At 44.5% G+C, this 18671-nt stretch overlaps 2 protein-coding genes across 3 annotated transcripts in view; one reads left to right on the forward strand and one right to left on the reverse strand.

Annotated features, from left to right (window-relative positions):
* Positions 1 to 14347, forward strand: part of ARF1 (ADP ribosylation factor 1) — a 14726-nt gene extending 379 nt beyond the window's left edge. Inside the window, exons 2-5 of one of the 2 annotated variants that reach the window (XM_026089680.1) lie at positions 9951 to 10129; positions 10671 to 10781; positions 11474 to 11598; positions 12480 to 12757. In XM_026089680.1, the coding sequence (XP_025945465.1) occupies positions 9982 to 10129; positions 10671 to 10781; positions 11474 to 11598; positions 12480 to 12485 (390 nt within the window). In that variant the 5' untranslated portion in view covers positions 9951 to 9981 and the 3' untranslated portion in view covers positions 12486 to 12757. The other variant, XM_026089679.1, reaches the window with a different exon arrangement.
* A 2810-nt stretch (positions 14348 to 17157) lies between these two features.
* On the reverse strand, positions 17158 to 18665 carry CUNH1orf35 (chromosome unknown C1orf35 homolog). The gene is made up of 6 exons (XM_026089724.1): positions 18537 to 18665; positions 18342 to 18424; positions 18103 to 18175; positions 17836 to 17915; positions 17450 to 17602; positions 17158 to 17365 (listed from the first exon to the last, which is right to left on the reverse strand). Exons 3-6 carry the CDS (start codon positions 18154 to 18156, stop codon positions 17158 to 17160), a joined length of 495 nt encoding a protein of 164 aa, XP_025945509.1. The 5' UTR covers positions 18157 to 18175; positions 18342 to 18424; positions 18537 to 18665.
* Between the last annotated feature and the right edge of the window lie 6 nt (positions 18666 to 18671).

The raw sequence follows: 18671 nt of genomic DNA on the forward strand, positions 1-18671 counted from the left end.
GGCCCGGAGGAGGAGGAGGAGGGGGGGGAGGAGGAGGAGGAACGGCTCCAGCTCTGCGCCAGGCCGCGGCGCCGCTCCCCCTGCCGGAGGGATTAGGCGGGATGCGGCGGGATGGGCCTCCGCGCCCGCCCCGAACTCCCCCGTTCCGGCCTGCCCCGCCCGAGAGCGGGGAGAGGTTTCCTGCGCTTCCTTCTCGTAGCCGAGCTCGCTGCCTCGCTGGCCTAGTAGGGGAGACGAAGCTCGGGGGAAACCCGTAAGAGAGGTTATTTGCCTAATAAATTTTTAGCTGCCGTGTTGGGCTTCGTGCTGGGCTGGGAGGGTGAAGGTAAGTCGATTTTTAGCCTGGAACAAGCTCTGTTTGACGTCCGTCGCTTGGGTTTGCTGATGCAGAAGGTCAATTTTCCTTGGCATAGTGGGTCCCAATGGAAGGATATTATGCTGTGGCCGAAAGTACTATGTCCTGCCTCTGTGAGTAATTAACATGATACTTTATGGGCTGATATCCTTTATCTGTTAAAGTGGTAGGCTAGCTATGCAAACCTCTTCACGGAGGAATCAGTTTGCCCCGATCGAACATAACTAAAACTCTCTCGGGTCATAAAACTGCCTAAATGTTGTGTTTGACATTGACCTTGTTGCTCTGCTGCTAGGTTCCTGCCAAACCAAATTCCACAGGTTGATTAGAGTTGTGTCCAGAGTCTTGTTTTGAAATGTAGTTTTGTTAATAGCTAAAACGTGAACTATTTATATAACACTTTGAACTTTGTTTTGTAAGTGATAAGTCTTACAACACCTCTTTGAAGAATATTTTGCTAACCTTATTTTTCAGGCAAAGAAATCAAGTTGAAGTGAATTGTCCAAGGTCATTTGGCAATGCAGTTATTACTATTTTTACTACTGATTTGAAGAACTTGGGGAGGGGGAGGGGAGGGGGGAACCCTCTCCAGCTGAACTGAGGATTGCTGCTCCGCTTTTCTTTATGAAATTTTGTAATTAAATTGTCAGTGTAAGTAGTCATAGTCTTACAGCTATAGAAAGCAAAGGGTTCTCTGAAACCTACATTTAGGAGGCTGGTGTGATGCCACTTGTTTCCTCTATTAACAACACGCCTTGTCTGCAGTGCTAGAGAACCCTGTTGGACTACTTTCTCAATTGTGCTAATTATATTGGGTGAAAGGGTGAGGAAACCTACCTCACTTGAACCTCTTAATCTCTTTGTTTGCCAAGTTTATTGACCCTTCTACTGTGCCAGAGCCTCAGGAGTGAAGATGGCTCAAGCAGATGTCACTTCCACTCTGAACAGCCCTTACTGCTGTGATAGTTTATGACAAATGTAATAATTGCCGGATCATACCTTAAGAACCTGGAATGAGGTTAGAATGTGAATGTCTGAATGCAGCATTCTGAATGTGGATCGGTCCCTGCTACGGCATTTGCTGAATTTTGGAGTTTGTCTAGTTGTGAAATACCTGCCAAATCTGAAAAGGGACTGGGCAAAAGCGGTGCATTCTTGACCAGTGCACGCAATTCCTTGTGTGCATTAGTCATGCTTGCCAAGTGAGGGGCAGGACTAGAGTTACAGTTGTTTCAAGGCAAACAAAGTGGGTGGCGGGGGAGGAGGGAAAGGGGTGGATTTTGGTCCTTCTTCTAACTGCTCAAACTGTGTTGTGCTCTAGTTACACCTGATTGAAAACCTGCTTTAAGTAGTGGTATTCATACATCTCACTGAGGCACAGTTATCACCTGAGCTATTGATTATGTTAATTGGTGAGAGAAGGAAAAGCTCAAATACAGGCTTTCAGCTGGATTTGTAGGGTTGGAGTTGAAGCATCTTGCTTTAAAAGCAAAAGGTCAGTTTGGAAAAACTGCTGAGATGTGCAAAGATGGACTTTCCAGCTAGAATTCTCACAGATTTCAACAGCCTTCACAAGCATTTTAATATCTTGAGTTCCTTACGGTGGATAGACTTTGTGAACATAAATTAATAACTCTTTTCTTAAGAGAAATAGTTTTGCTTCTTTTTAGAAATCTGTTGAAAGTTTTGCTACTGAAATGCTATAGAGTTTGTATCACTGTTCTCAGCCATCATTCCCTTTCTTTAACTGATGAGTAAAGAAGTTTAGAACCAGCTTCCTACTACAACAGCTGTTTTTTCTGTGTTATTCAGCACTTTTGTCTTTCTGCTTGCAAGTATCCAGTTTGATTTCTTGTTTCTAGCGCTTGCAAACATTGACGGACTGTGGCACTACCTCTGCTGATGTTTTGGTTCTAATAAGACTCCGAGGTTTAATATAGCTCTTATTCATATGCTGATTATCTAGTATGTAATAAATAGCTAGTTGTAGGTTCTCCTTTGACATTTCCCCCAAACCGTAAACCAATTTTATTACTGAGGCTCTCATGCAAGTTCTTCCCATTTCTACTAAGAGTGTAAATGTTGACTTAACTCTCCAGTTAGTGGGAATGAATAACAGGTTATTTGGCTTGAGTTTTAAGTTTTTAAAAGTTGTGAATAATTTGGCCTCAAACTGTACAGGGCTTGTCTGAAGACACATGCTTTGTAATGAGCAGTTCCCATGGTAATAAGAATATCCACCCTTTAACAGGTGCAGATGTAGTTGCAGTCAAAACTTGGGTGTCACAGTTACATTGTCAGCACCACTTCTTTTTCTGAGCAGTTACAGACAGTCTGTAGGGAAGTGATGGATGTGCTTTATCTACAAATGTGAACAGTGGCTTCTGTACTTTTCCACCTGCCAGCCTGTCTTTTAAATAAAATATTTTGGGGACCAGATGTGTGTTTTGTTCCTGTGTGTTAGTTTGCATGCTTTTGAGTTATGCATGGTAGTATATATTTGCTTTAAATGGCTAGAGATTTTACTGTGAAACAGAAGTAGCTTGCTTCCCCTACCTCAAGGAGAGTAAGATGATAAATCTGATTTGGTTTTTGAATACCAAATTAAGCAGACTACTCTCTTTTCTTTGCCAGACACTGGTATTTTCCTTTTCTGCCTGGTATTTTAGGAGTAACTTCTTGTGGTGTAGGCCCTCATTAGGTAGAGATCAATAACCTGGGAAATAGTGCATCACTCCAAAGGAAACTTTTCCTTTTTTGTGTTCTTTTGCCCTTGTTCTGAGCTTGCAAATGGAAATATTTTCTGTTTTCCTGCCAGTCTGATCCCTGTGTTCTCAAAAGAATCTTACAATGTTTGGAAAATGCTATATATGGGCAATGTGTATAAACAGCAAGATGTTCAACTTAAGTTGAATGAAGATGCTACCTAAGGAACAGCTCTTTGTTGGATTTTCTTTGCCTAATTTCTCACTTGTGACTGACTTGTTCGTCATTTGACCTGAATGTGCAGCATCTAGATGCTTTTTAGTTGGTAACTGCAAGCTTTAGGTGGCCAAATCCATCTAAACACTTTTAGATGGGAGTACAATTATATAGCTTAATTTTTTATTTTTACATGACGCTTCAAATCAGTGCTTTATTTTCTCTAATCTTCTCTAAAAAACAAATGCACAATGAGGTTATCATTTAAGACATCGTCTCCATTCCAGACATGGCACAAGCACCTCCACTGTGACATGGAGAAAACCGCTGCAGTGGTTGGCTTTGATCAGTTAACATTCCCCTGGCTTTAACAGATATGACTAAAAAAGAGTGGGGGCTTACGAGTGATGACAAGCTCTGAGAAAGTGGTTTTTGAGGTAGTCTTTATTATGATGGCATTTAATCCCCCAATAAACCCATGTTGATGAAGGAACCTAGCATACTTGGTAGCTACTCTTAACTTTTGAACTTAATCTATGCTTGATGTCTTGCAGTATGGTCTAAAGTCTCAGGTAAGTCAAATGAAAACTGTTATTTAAGTTAATTCCAGTGTTAAGGTCTCTGAGTTAAAGGGCTTGTTGATATTTAGTGATCTTTCGTTGAGGTTATCAGATTTGGAAGGCCAGTGAACAGCTCATAAAAATAGCTGAATATTCCTGTATTTGAACAGTAACGTATCGGGCCACCATAGCTGTATAAAAAGTGTTTTGATYGAGAGCTTTTTTCAAAATTTGCTGTAGCAGCACATTTTAATCTGCAAAGAAATTACTTCGAGTTCAAAAGAATGCAGCTGTATTTAACTGTCCGTGCCTGCTGAGTGGTGGTGTAAAATGGTCCTAGATTAATTCTAAAATTTCTGTAGTGTTTGATCCTTGTTGGATCACTTCTCACACTCTCTTCTAAATCGGTCTTTAAATAGTAAAGAACAAACTGCTGAGTTAGATTTGCGCTTAAGTTTAATTTTTTTGCCTGTCCTTGCACATTACTCCAAAAGCAGTTGTTGAACTTGGGAATTTTTTTTTTTAAATCCATCTTCTTTACTCATGGGTTTCGTGATCTTTTGTATATAATATTTTGCTTTTTCTGTTTATGATACCTTGACATGCTATGCTTTTAACTTAAAATCTTCCAGAACGCTATAAAGTAGAAATGTGATGCAGGCTGACTGGTACTGAATGACTAAATTCCAGACGAATATTTCTATTAAATACCAAATCGATTAATTCTTGTTTTCCTGTGACTGATAACCAGTTTAAGTGCTAATATCAGTTTAGGATCTATGTGTTTGGGTTTTAATTGCATTAGAGGTGGAGTTAATGCTCAGGCCAATGTAGAGTAGATTTTACTCTTTTAAACAGAGACATGTGCTTTTGATAGTAAGTCAGTTCTCTTCATAAGCACACCGGTTTTATTTACCACAGATATCTAAGCAACTAGAACAAGCTACAGTAAATGTTCAGCAGAGCAGTAACATACGTAATTGCAGCTGTAGCATGGAGCTATTGGGGGAAAAAAGATTTGTTAAACCTGTATCTGAAATATCGCCCTTTACTGATAGGGTTTTCAGCTTTTGCTTTAGCATTGATGTTTTGGTTGATTAGAACTGTCATGCTGTATGTCTCTGGTAGGTTAGTCTCTCCTTGAAATAGGCATTAAAAAAAAGGTAGGAAACTCCTAATGGAGATCTGATAGTTCCCAAAGTCATCAAATGCCTTCCATACTTCTGTATCTCGGAGCGTATAGTGAGGAGAGTAGGCAGACAAGCTGTTGTTGTTGTTGTTGATCTTAATTGCTGCTGGTGGTATCCGCTATAGAGAACAGACTGACAAAATGATTGCGCCCAGCAACTTTTGTTATACCGCTTTGAAAAAATAATGCTCAAAACTTGTACCATGGAAGCCGTATGTGGTAAGTGTTGATATGTAGAAGTGAAAGAACTGTATTTTTTATAGTGCAGGCATAATTTGTCCAATTAGGTAATGCACATGGCATCTCCTACCTCAGCCTCTGATTTCGTCTGCTCTGGTATGTTTAGAGAAGTGGTATAAAACTGAGTGAAACCAGGGCATTTGCTATAACTCTTGGCTCAGTGAAGTTTGATTTATGTCCTCAAAAAGAACTCTTCCAGAGGTGCAAAATTAAGATTTTCTGAGACTTCAAGGTGCAGCTGTACCTTCTTTAATAACTGCACACCCTTCTGATCATGTATCTGTGGTGTAGCTCGTTTGCTAACAGTTCAGCCGTGGAGTGTGGAAATCAAGAAGCACAGTTGACTTCTCAACATAAGCAGACTGAATGAAATGACGTTGACGTGCATTAAGGCATGGTTAACTACAAAATGCTATGAAAGATTAAACATTGAATTATCTTTAGTCCTGAGATACTTCTCAGCTTTTATTCTGACCGTCTGCAATTAATAGAAGCAAGTTCTAATTCAATTGCTGTATCGCTTCAGCGGACACCACAGACTGACCACTGCTGCAGGCCGTTCGTTCATTTTTAACTCTCGTCACACTGAGGCTTTCTGGAAAAGGCTGCCTGCACTCCTAATTGCTCATCTAAATGTATCACTTACTAGAAAATAAGCTGCTGAAAATGCTTTGTGTCCTGAAACAAAACTGCAGTCTTATCCAGTGAGTCTTTCTCACTGTTTACCAGTGACACAGTTTATCTTAACTGAACCTGCCTGGCAGGTTTTTACTGCTGTGCAGATCTTGAGGTGGAGTGGAATATGTTAAGGTGTGCTTCAGTGCATGGATTAGCAGGGAGAAACAAAAGTCCCAAAGAGGGCGATTCTATTTTGGTGTGATTTGGGCTTGGTGAGGAGTGATGGGCTTCTGTTTTTAGGAACTGAATTCACGGCAAGGGTGCTCACAGACTACAAGGCTGCAGAAATGCCGTCCSTGCTGCTCGCTCGGTCACTCCCTTTCATGCACAAGTCTTTCTGCTTAGCCTCATAAATGCCTCTTTTGAAGATGTTCTGAAGTAGTATAAACAACTCATAAGCTGTAGTCTTTTCATGTTTTCAGACTTTTTTTTTTGAACTTGTTAAGCCTCTAAAAGTATCGATTTACCAGTTACCGACAACATTTAATCTGAGCTAAGGAAAATAGAAAGTTATGCTTCAGCATAGAATATAGGTAGCGTATTGGCAAATCTCGATATAGACAAGACTGCAAATGTTGAAGGTGCCTGAGAAGTGACTGGGAGGCCTGGTGAACCTAGGTGTCTTAAATCTCCCCGTATTTTCAGCGTGTTCATGGAGTCYGACTAATTGACTGAAATGAGAATTAAACTAAGCAGACTCTGTGCTGGAGTACACTAGAAGTAATCGCATGATCCCTCAGCTGAGTTGCATTAACGGATGGTAATGAAGTCATGGGAAGCAGTTCTGAACTGTGGCAGCGGTTTCCAGTGYGATAGGGTCTGCGTTGTTTGACAGCGCGACTGGCCGAAAAAGCAGAGACCTGACTATTGGAGATAATCGGTTGCCGTTCTGATAATGATGTGGCTGAGGATTTTTGTTAATGCTGAGGAAGGAACTCAAGGTGCTTATGCCTAGGTAATACAAAGTAATCAAATACTGGCAGGGACAGCGTAGTGAGAGGAGTGCAATATAGAAAAATATATAGGAATAAGTATGTGATTGTATACCCTGCCATCTCATCGCAAACGTGAACAAGCCTGTAAAGCGTTGTCAGATGGATAGACCGATTTTCCTTTTCTGTGACAATAGGTGAACTTGATTCTTAGCCACCGGTTAGAGGACGTTGCTGCTGACGTTGAAGACAGAGGCTTTCTCTTTTGTCCCAGCAGCATCCAAGAAGTGTTCTGGTGGGAACCACAACAGCTTGTGGGAATTTTGCAGATGGGTTTCTCGTAACAATATTTTTCTTTTTTAGGAAACGATGCTGCTACTTTCTAGTGAACGTCTAAACATTTTCTCTCTCTCTCTCTCTCTCTCCCTCTCTCTCTCTCTCTCTATATATATGTGTGTGTGTATATATATATATATATATATGTGTATATATATATATAAAATCTGTGAGACATTTCCATTCTCTATTTAAACAAAGACCTTCTGGATTGTGGAGTACCAAAGTAGTTGCAGAAGTGGTTTGGATAGTAAGAATGTGTAGGGAACAAGAAGGAAATGGAGGAAGTTCTTCAGCCTGTCTTCTCATTCTTCACAGAAAATCAAACTAAGGAGGGTGAGCGCTACGAAAGTAGCTGAGTACTACACTTCGGGGCTGGGGGGCAGACTTGACCTAGGAATGGTCAGATACCAAGAGAATAAGGGCCTAAGGGGCTTCGCTGAGATTATCGGCAAGTGCAAGCAACTTGTGAAGCCCAGAATGTGACTTCAGCAAGGGGCGGGAAGATGTTGTGAATGTAAAAGCAAATATTAATTTGTGTTACTTCATTACAGCTGTTGATCTTGAGCATTTAATAACCTAACCTGTTATTCTTTTAAACATGCAGTAACTAAAAAAAAAAATTCATTTTCAGGGCCTTACAAATTTGTCTTGCTACAGAAGTTCTTAAACTCATTTTGGAGGGTTATAACAGCTGTGGTAACATAACAGTTCAAACCCAAATACTGCTTTTCAGATGAGGTAGAAAATAGAGGCAGCGTGAACAGGCAGACAAAGGAAAGCTTTATAACCTCCCTCCCCTCCAGCCCAGCAAGAGTTGCTGTTGACTGCTGAGGAGTGAGATTTCCTGCTGTCTGAAAGAGTGATCTGGATAAATAGGGACTCTAGCAGAAATGCTTTCTCTACTTTCTAATTAACTTTTCTGTTTACACAGCTTTCATATATTCAACCAGCAGCTGAATATTCATGGTTATACTTCAGAAATATGGAGGAAATGGTGGCGTAATAGAACTTCTAAGCCTTTTGTTTGGTTTTAATCCGTAGACTGCCCTGTCTGGCTCATAGAGGAGCCAGCTTAGTTTTAAAAGTTTCAATCCTCTCAAGTTTCAGTCGTGTAAAACAAATGCATCTTGGACTTCAGTTTCTTCAGCGAGCTGGTGTGCTTGATGTCATTCAGGAACTTTGGAGCGTACTGTGAACTTGACTGTGAAGCTGTCTCTGCGGCGACATGTGACTGTTAGTGTTACAGCGCTGAGCTTTTGGGTTAAAAATTGTTTCGAGCAGAACTTCCTGGGAACAGCAGAACTGCTTAGATCTGTGTTGAATGAGGAAGCCAGATTTCATATGTTCTTTGCATCGGGCTAAACAGAGCAGAGCAAGATTTTTATTTTTTTTTGGTCTGTGATGCAGTGATTAAATTTTCAGTTCAAAACTTGGTTTAATCGTCTTAAATTGATGTGCTAGAAAGCAAACTTCTATTTGGAATTCTGCTTCAGGCTTACAACTGCATCGTGATGTGACGAATATCTTCAAGATAGGATTGAAATTTAATATTGCACTTCGAGTTGTGTGACTTGGTTTACAGGAAGCCCAACCCCTGAATGTTAGACGTCCTGACTCTATATGTTCCTGCTATCTTAGACTTGTTTTTTCAGTCGGACTCAGGCTCTTCTTTTCAAACCTGTCTGAGACTTGCTAGATAAAGCAGTAGTAAAGGTGTGAATTGTCACTAGTGCCATGTAACATCCCCATCTCTGCTTTACTGTAAAGCTTTAAGGCTACTTTCTGTATGAATTTTCATGTCTTACAGCAGCAGAATAATATTTCTGGGGTGGTGTTAAGCTCTGCTGTAAATGGCATAGTAGTAGGCTTAAAAAAAATTGGAAAAGCTGTGGAAATAGGTAGCAGTGGATCCCATTCCAAGGGCACAGTGAGTGTTCTGTAACTGCAGCAATCAAGAGGCGACTTCCTCGGTTCCTAAAACAGGAAGCTTCAGATATTTTTAATCATTTATGAGCATCCCAACTGAACAGCTTACAGTGAGCGGAGAAGCATTYATTTCTAAGCCTGACTCCTTTAATATAATTAGTAATTTTTGATGGTTGAGCTTCAGTAAACATTGACTTGCTTTCTAGAGAAGGTCTTCAATGTTAATGAAGCTAATATCGCTTTGTGTTTACGCTGTGCTGGCAGGCCACTTCCTAAGGGCTGGAGAGGAAGGAAACTGTTTTGAGTAGGAGAGAATTCGAGCTGTATTTTGAATTTCCTCTGCCCAAAGAAGAAACTATCAGCGCACTAAGCGACAAAGACATGAGTTTAAACTTTCTTAAACTCAAGTGTAAACTTTTTTTAAACTGTAGGTCAATTAGAAAAAGAGATTTTACAGTGACACCTTAGGCAGTAGATAAATTACGCCATAGCAATGGGGGACAAAGTACCTGAAGCAGTCAGTTGCATCATTTGTGGTTTGCTTCTGCCACAAATAAGTGAGAATAGTATTTGGTACTAAAATCTCTGAAAGAATATTCAAAAGCTTTAAAGCACTCAGAACCACTTCTTTTTATTCGGGTAAGTTTTGGCTTATCTGTTGGTGTTTGCATTGCTTCGGTATGGGAAGAACTGTGTACTGTGTGTCTGGATGCCCAAAGAGTTCATATTCGTCTGGTTTATTGGTGGTTGATTTGGTGGTCAGAACAGAACCGGTTTTAACTGTGCAATGCTGTGATCTCTTTCTCTAGACTTATTGGCCAGTGAGAACATATCTCAACCATGGGAAATATTTTTGCTAACCTCTTCAAAGGCCTCTTTGGCAAAAAAGAAATGCGTATTCTAATGGTTGGTCTGGATGCTGCAGGAAAGACTACTATTTTGTACAAACTTAAACTTGGTGAAATAGTAACTACTATTCCTACTATAGGTAAGATTTTTTTTTTCCTCATTTATATAAACTGCTTGCTTTGAGATTTGAGTCCTGTCGTTTGCAGCAGTATCTCAACTGCCACGTTGTTGATTTAAGTGACTTAGTGCTGCGCCCTGATGTGCCAGTCAGTACCAACATTCGCTGAAGCTGTGTTGTGAAGGCAGCACAGCCAGATCTAAAGGCATGGGAAGAGATTAAATGACTGCTTTTTCACTCACTTCCCTCTCTTCAGTTGGTTGTGGAACAACACTTTATGGGCTGTGGAAGGGCAGTCACCCTAATTTTGTTAAGGATTTGGGGGTGTCAGGTAGTTTAGACTGAAAAATGGAGGGTGGCTTGTCTGAGAACTGGGTGCTCAGAAAAACAGATTCCAGAGAATCAGCGTTTGTCTGCTCTGAGGTCTTGTGCAAGATTCAGCTTATTTTAAACATTAAAACTTAATGTTTTCAGTGATGAAACTATGAGCATGACTTGGAAAATACAATAGTTGGAGGGCCAGCTATGCTTAATTGAGGTTTTGCCACAATTTTTGTTCTAGGTTTCAACGTGGAAACAGTAGAATACAAGAACATTAGCTTCACAGTGTGGGACGTAGGTGGTCAGGATAAGATCAGACCACTCTGGCGCCATTACTTCCAGAATACACAAGGTGAGTCTTCGTGCTTAAATCACAAGTTACCAGAATATAAAAAAGTTGTTTTTTTTTAATGTCCCTACACAGATAGTCTTGACATTTTCTTGGGAAAAATGTTTATTATAACAGGGTGTGTGTGTGTTTGCACGTGGGCTGGGCTGGCTGTGATATTAAGCTGGTGCAGGTTCAAAGAGGGGTGGAAAGAAATCCAGAAACCAGTCGTCCATCTGAATCAGAGTTCAGAATTCTGCTTTTCCTCTGAAAGCATTGCAGCTCCTCTGCCTTTACTCCAAAGTAGAGTCTTTAGTACTTGTCATTTCCTACAAACTTACCGGGCCTGTGAACTGAGGACATGTCACTTCTTCCACTGGTAGGCCTTTATAATGTAAAATATAGATGCATTAGAGTCCTGTCATAGGAGTTTGAGAGTTGCTGCTCCTTGAAAATATGGAGTAGTTACGTAAATCCAACATACAAGTTCCAAAAATTGCAAATGCAAGCAAACTACTCACTTCCTCTAGCTCTCAGCAAGAGCAGACTTTTTCTCTCAGACACAAAATTACCACAGGATAAAAATTGTGCTTTTCCTGCTACATATCGTTTTGCATTACTTTCTCTTCAAAGCTTAGTTCTGACTTCTGGAACTGTGGTATTGCTTGTAAATAACTTCTGGTGTTCGCTGGTTCTGATTGTTTGCTTATTTCTAGGTTTGATTTTTGTGGTTGACAGTAATGACAGAGAACGAGTGAACGAGGCCAGAGAAGAGCTTATGAGAATGTTGGCAGAAGATGAGCTTAGAGATGCCGTTTTATTAGTGTTTGCAAACAAACAGGTATGCGCAAGCAAGATCTTTCTGTAAGAGCTCTTGAAAACCCCCTGCATATTTAGGAGTTGATAGCTGCTGAACTTGATGTGAATGTCTCCAGCATGATAGGTATGCTGTCACTTAGTAAATGTCCATTAATCTCTGGGCTTGTTGTCTTCAACAGAACTTAAATTGCCCTCTTTTCATTTGAAAAGTGCCTCTTCAGAACAGTGTTGGCTAATGAAACTTCCCATATTCTCAGTTTTAGTGAGGAATTCTACCAGTTTGATGTTAGATCGGCTTGGTTCGGGTGTTGTACCCACCTAAGCTTTCTCCAAACAGAAAAGAAGCCCAGAACGCCCAAAACTGCCACTTCCCTAATCCTGCAGTAAGGGCACTTGAGAGCACAGCTTGTGTTGGCGGAAAAAGGGAGTTGACTTTCAATATACTCGCGTTGGACTGTGAGCTGTACTCTTCTAGACCGCAAAGTTAACGGAGACTTTGTTGTCTTTTATTGTTTGTATTTAAAAAAAAAAAAAAAAAAAGCTTGGTAGGTTAAACCCAAACGTTGCAAGTCTTAAATACAACTAAACTTCAGTTACTCAGAAGTTAATAGCATCCTGCTTCATCAGTTGTGCGGGCTCTGAAAGGTAAAGAAGCCCTAAGTCTTTCCCAGTAGCAGGAAAAGTGAATTATAAACAGAAGCGCTGCTGAGTGCTAAGTATGACTTCACGATAAAAGTTTAGCTTGAACTTAAATCATTGAACTGCAGCGGCAGAAAGCATTTCCTCAATGGAAAGTGAATGAAAACAGCCCTTGAATTGTAAGCGGTTTTGGGCCAACGCTGAGTGGCATGATGACTTAATCCAAACATTAGCCACCTAACTTCTGTTTTTTTTTTTCCACAGAAGTAGCCCATAATGCAACCAGCAATGGGTGATCGTGCTTTTAACCTTTGGAGATTTTTGACAGTATAGGGGAAATAGCTTGAATGCAAAAGTAATCTGTTGAGTTTCTCTGAAACAAAAAGCTTGAATACGAAAGTAGTCTACTAAGCTCCTCTGAAAGAGAAACTCTAAAAGCTCATAACTTTTTTTTAATGGGTCTGAAGCTGCTGATTAGAGTTGTTTAGGAAGGCAGGCATTTCTCCTCAGCTGGTAGGAGAGAGAATGACTCTGCTTACTTCCCTCAGGACCTGCCGAACGCGATGAATGCAGCGGAAATCACAGACAAACTTGGACTGCATTCTCTTCGTCACAGGAACTGGTATATCCAGGCGACCTGTGCCACTAGCGGAGACGGTCTCTATGAAGGACTGGACTGGTTGTCCAATCAGCTCCGAAACCAGAAATGAAACCATAAACCTTCCTCTTTCCTCTTTTTCCACCCTCCCTCTTATTTCCTCCTATTCGCCCTTCGCTTTACTCTAATGTGGCAAACTGTGCTACTTTGTGGTATTGAGTGCCGGAAGCTGTTTTCATTTCTTTTGTCACAGTATATATTGCACCATGCTGTAAATGTGGCAAATACAAGCCTGAAAACAGTTAGGTTTCTTATTTAATGTAAATAGTTTTTGTTTCCAATGAGGCAGTTTCTGGTACTCCTATGCAATATTACTCAGCTTTTTTATTGTAAAGAATCAACTCACTGTTTAGTACTTGGAAGGGATTTAAATGGATTAACATAAGGGTTGCCAGCGATCATTGTGCAGTAGAGCTGAATACTATCTCTGTTGGGTTGTGAGATCTGTGAGATCCATTTTGGTGGTTGGTTTTTAACCTGAATTCTGTATTTTTTTAAATAGTCAAGGAAAAGTAAAAACACTTGAACATACGAGTATGTTTGACATAGCTTCTGCTGTTCTAACTCTAATACGGTGACTTTTAATTCTTTTGAAACGGTGAAGCAATGATTGACGCCAAATTAGCTTCATCGGGTTAAAGTACAGATTACAACTGGTAGATCTCTGGTTCTTTGCGTAGCTCATAGTATGTGCTCATATTTGTTCGTACTTGTTAAAAGATTTGTCAGAGCTGGTTTAGGTGAGCTTTCAGACTCATCCTAAACTTCTGACTCTTGGTTCAGGTGAGGTTTATCACTTCCATTGAACTTGAATAATTTCTGGAAGTCACATTTTTAGCCTGGTGTATTTGTCTAAAGTGTTTTGTACTTTTCTTGTGTGTAAACCACTCCAGAAGGCAAACCTTTCCACAGAAAGCACAGCCTGTACTAGTCCTAAGCTCTATAGTCAGAAAGTACTGTACTTAAGTAAAAATTGCCATGAGAAACACCAAACATCTATGTATAGTGTCTAGGAAAAAAAAAAAAAAGCATGAGAGTTTGGAGAGTCATTCCACTCTAGAAGTACTCAATCCCATTTTGGAACAATCCCATATCTGTATATGTGTGAAAACCCTTGGCATCCCTCATACTGCAAGGTTCAGATTTGCCATCAGAAAAAGACCTCTTTACTTTTCTTTTGTATTTTGATAAAACACTGAAGAAGCTGGAGCTGTTAAACTTTAACTTGAGGAACTATCAGAACTGGTTTGTTTAGTGTTGTGGAAACCTTTATTGCTTTCAATACACAATTAGTAATCAACTGTTTTGTATACTTGTTTTCAGTTTTCATTTCGACAAACAAGCACTGTAATTAAAGCTATTAGAATAAAATCTCTTAACTATTTCATGTTTTTTATGCCTTGCTGTTCATTTGATCATCTTGGCAGAATCATAATGAAATACTTGTTGAATAAAAAGTTTCATGAAACTTGCACTGGTATCATGTTTTGTATTATCTTTGTGCAGTACTGTGTGCTTGAATTTTTACTAAAGACTAACACAATGCAAATCAACCAGTGTTTTGGCACATCAGAATTTGCATGAAAACTTCAGCACATCTTTGACATTTTTCATGGTGCCTAGTTGGATTATTGCAGGTGGAGAGCTGGGTACCAGCAGTTGGTAGTCAGCTTCTACTAGAGTCTCTTCACTGCCTCAGAAGCATCTATCAAGCTTCTTCAGTTGTCCCATCATCATCGTTTCCACAACAGATGGTCCTTCCTGCTTTTCCCATTTAAGCAGCTTGTTCACTGAGCCTGTTATTTGGGGAGAAAAAGACCAAGTCTGCCTTCCTAAAAACTTCCTGTGGTGTTTCTTTTTCCCCTTCAGCAGTCCACTGCAGCTCTGGCTTGGGGCCAAAACTGTACTCTTGGCTGATGGTCTTGCCTTGCCTTGGGTCAGCTGCAGCTTCTTGTTACTGATTGTAAAGCTCTAGCTGCTGCACTGCTGATGCTGTGTTTCCTTGAGTTTCAGCTGATTCACCTGTTTCACAGGTTGGAAACCTATAGAATGAAAGGTGTAAAGGAACAGCACTTCCATGTGGGGCCTTAATTTGGATAATTACCAAAGAGGACCTCAACTGTGCCAGTGAGGAGACAGGCGCATGGTTCTCCAGTCCTAGACTGGCCTGGCATCCAGTTTCTCAGATGAGTGAGACACAGCYGAGTGCTGTTGAGGACTTGGGTGCATCTCCTAGCTTCTCACCTGTTCAGTGGACGCTGCACTTTGTCACTCACCACCTTAGACTCTAAAGGTCTAAGGCAGCAGGGCAGTCACTTAACAGGTAGGCACAGACCCTAAACCCAGTCTTTAGTAGAAGGTCTCCCTGGGCCTCACTTCTCTTGTACAGAGGCTTGGTCAGTGGAGTTCTGATTTTCTTCTGCTGGGGATACCACAGTTGCGTGATGAGGCTTCAAGAAGTTACCCAGCAAGGGCTACYTGAGCACAGTGTCTGTTCCTTGCACTCCGTTTTCGAGCTTGTTGCAGAAGCTAAAGGTGAACAGTATGAAGCAAACGCTGTGACGAGGGATTGCAACACTCTCGTAAGGCAGGTTACTCTTTCAAGGCTGTTCATCACACCTTGAATTTCAAGTCCTGAATCTGGATATTTGCACACCTAACTGGGCAGGACATCTACTTCAGCCTGTTCCGGCACGGAAGTGAACTCGAAGCGCCAGCTCTCCCGGTGACGCAACTGTGCGCTGCTGAAATAAGTGGAGCCCCCAGCAAGGTAACACGAGCTGARGATCACCATCTCCCTTCCCTGATCCCCAAAACAAGTGGATGCCCTGCTGCGACTCAGCCCCCCTCCATAGCAGAGAGGCTTCTGGTGAYGTGGGAGTCCCCGAGTGATGACTGTCACGGAGGTGTGTTGGCACAGGGGAGGCAGGCAGGGACCAGGGGCAGCAGATGCTGCTCCCTGCTGCACAGAACTTGCTGTCAGCTCATGCTGCAAGGAGGAAGAGTGGGGGAACGTCCTGATGTTATCTGAGCTCAGCAGCCTGCGAGCAGCCACGCTGGCTGCTCAGGGCAGCACCAGCTCTGCTCTGGTTTGGGCTCGGCCAGGCCCGCGGGGACTTGAGCCACCCCGTCCGTAGAGGCAGGAAGGAGGATGCTCACAGCCAGACATCTGCTCGCTTTGGCAGGGTTGAGCGGAGCGAGGGCTGGGGAAGTTCCTTGCTCCCCATCCAGCTGGGGAAGTGGCCGGGAGGTGACCAGGAGAGGTGGATGGCTGGCTGGTGGCTTATCTCCGAGCCTCACCTCTACCCAAAGCCTCCAGCTCCAAGCTCCACCGTGCTGGGTGATGGGCACGGAGCCATCCCTGTCTCCTCATCTCATGTTCTTGCAATGACAGCGGTGATTTAAAGAGCTTGGGAAAAGCAAAGAGGAAAAGTAGGAGCCTTGGCAGAGGGGGCAAGCAGGGGAGAAAGACCAAGGAGAGGCTGAGGCGGGAAAGGGAGCAAGCTCTGGGAAGAGCTTTGCTCGGATGCACGCGAGCGCGGGGCAGCACGAACGGGGGGGGGCGCGAGCTCCCCGCAAGCACCGCAGGACCAAGAAAAAGCAGCAACAACCCCCTGAAGCAGGAAAAATGGGCACCAAAGACCTGGAGAAACCAGCAGCGGCTGCATCCAGTGCCACCAGCTGCTGTCTGGGAACACGGCTGGGCGAAGGGACGATGACAGCTGGGGACCACGCAGGAGACACGTCCCACCCAACACASCACGCGTGAGCACCGAGTGCAAAAACGGGGATTTTTTTTTTCAGCATCGTGACGTCAGATTTGTATTTTGCAACTAATAATGACCGGTTTAAGGCAAGAAACTGYCCGTCAAGCTCTTCAACAGAAATAACGAGAGCATTAAAAGAAGAGATATTAAAAAAAAAAAAAAAGAGGAATCGTTGCATCCAAGTCCTTTGGAACCGCAGATGGGGGCAGAGAGCGGCGCAGTGTCGCGGCCGCGACCAGCCGTCCAAAACCGCCCGCGACGGCAAAGCGCGGCCCTCAAAGACCTCGGCGGCTGCGTGCGACCGGATCGACGCCGACGCATCGGCGCTCTCCGCCCCGGCCGGCTGCGGGCGAGCGGCGGGGTCCGTCCCCGGCGGATGCACCCGGCAGCCCGCCCCGCGCCGCAGGGCTTTGCCGCGCTCTCCCGCTGCCGCCGACGGCCAGACTCTGCCCGCCGGCGGCTGCCGCCGAGCTGCGACTTTAATTCCTATAACACCTTTAAAAAAAACATGGACTATTTAAGACCTGCGGGGCCGGGCGCCGGGCTCCCCGGCTCCTGCGAGCGGGCGGCGCGGCGGCGACCGGCTGCGGCTCCTCTTCCTGCCGCGGCGGCGTGGCGACGGGTGCCGGCCGCGGCCGTCCCGGCTCCGGCTGCGGCTCCGGCTGGGCGAGCGGCGGCCGCTGCCGGAGGAATCGTCCGCGTCACCGGGTTTCCTCCGCCGGCGCCTGCGGGACGGAGCGGGAGGTGAGCGGGGGGCGGCGGGGGACCGGGACGCCCCATCCCACCCCCCTCCGTCCCATCCCGGCCACCTCGTGTCCCGCTCCGGAGAGGAGGAGGAGGAGGAGGATGAGGACGAGGCGGAGGCGTCTCTCCCACGCCGCTTGTCTTTCTTCTTTTCCTTCTTGTGCTTCTTCTTCTTCTTCTTCTTCTTCTCCTTTTTGGGTTTCTTGACGGTCTCCGAGCTGCGGTGGAGGGGACAGGGGTCACCGGCGTGTCCTCCCCCACCCCCCCGGCCCATTTCCCACGCTCGGACCCGACTGCCGACAGCAGAAATCTCCCCGCCATAATAATAATAATAATAATAAAAAAAATCAAATTTTTTCCCCTCCAATTTCTGCATTTCAAGCATCGGCCCAAAGCCGGGCGGTCGGCAGGGAACGCAACGCCCGCGCGCGCTGGGGACGCCCCACCTTACCCTCGCTCCTCGGCCTTCTCCTCCTTGCGCTGCTTCCTGCCGGAGCCGGCCGCCTCGGGGCTGCCCGGCGCCTTTTGATGCTGCGGGGTCGGAAGCGAGAAAGGAAAACACGGAGCAAGTTGCCCCAAAGCTTCAGTGCATGACAGTGAGGGGGGAAAGGGACTTCCAAAGGGAGTGAGGATTGGGGAAAGGAGGCGGGCGTTAGTCACTGCCGAAGGAAAAGCTTTGTTTCTTCCGGCAGGGAATGAATCCRGCTCTCGGACCTACCGTGAAGACGGAGAGCCCCAACTTGGCCGCCTCCTTGTCCTCCTTGGAGAGCATCAGCCGGCCGGCGGAGCCGCTGGAAGAGGCGGTGGTGGGGAACGGGAAGAGGTGACATCAGGGCGTCTCCAAACCATGGCGGGTGGGACAATGCTCCAACATCTCCCCACGCCCATCACTGTGGCCTCGGTGCACCAAGGGAAGGGAAGGGAAGGGCGCTGGGGACGGGGCACGGCCTCACCTACCTGGAGCTGCCCAGTCCCACCAAGCGGTCCACGTCCGCCCGGCCCCGCTCGGCGCCCTCGCGCTTGCACACCTCGGCCAGGTCCTGCAGGCACCAAAACATGATGTTTTGGGAGGGGGACGGGGATGGGACGGGACATCCACGTTGGGGACGCCGGGCCACCGCGGAGATGGGGGGTGGTGGGGGAGGCTCTCACCTCCTTGCTGAGCCCCGAGGGCCGTCGCCGGACGCTGCCGTAGCCCCTGCGGGAGAGAGCAGAGGAGGCGGCAGGCGGGGAGGTCCTCACCACGCGTCCCACCACCACCGCCACCGCCACGGTGGGGACCCCCCC

Source organism: Apteryx rowi, unplaced genomic scaffold, assembly GCF_003343035.1.
Source record: "Apteryx rowi isolate R43461 unplaced genomic scaffold, aptRow1 scaffold_83, whole genome shotgun sequence".
In the NCBI taxonomy this organism is placed as follows: domain Eukaryota; kingdom Metazoa; phylum Chordata; class Aves; order Apterygiformes; family Apterygidae; genus Apteryx; species Apteryx rowi.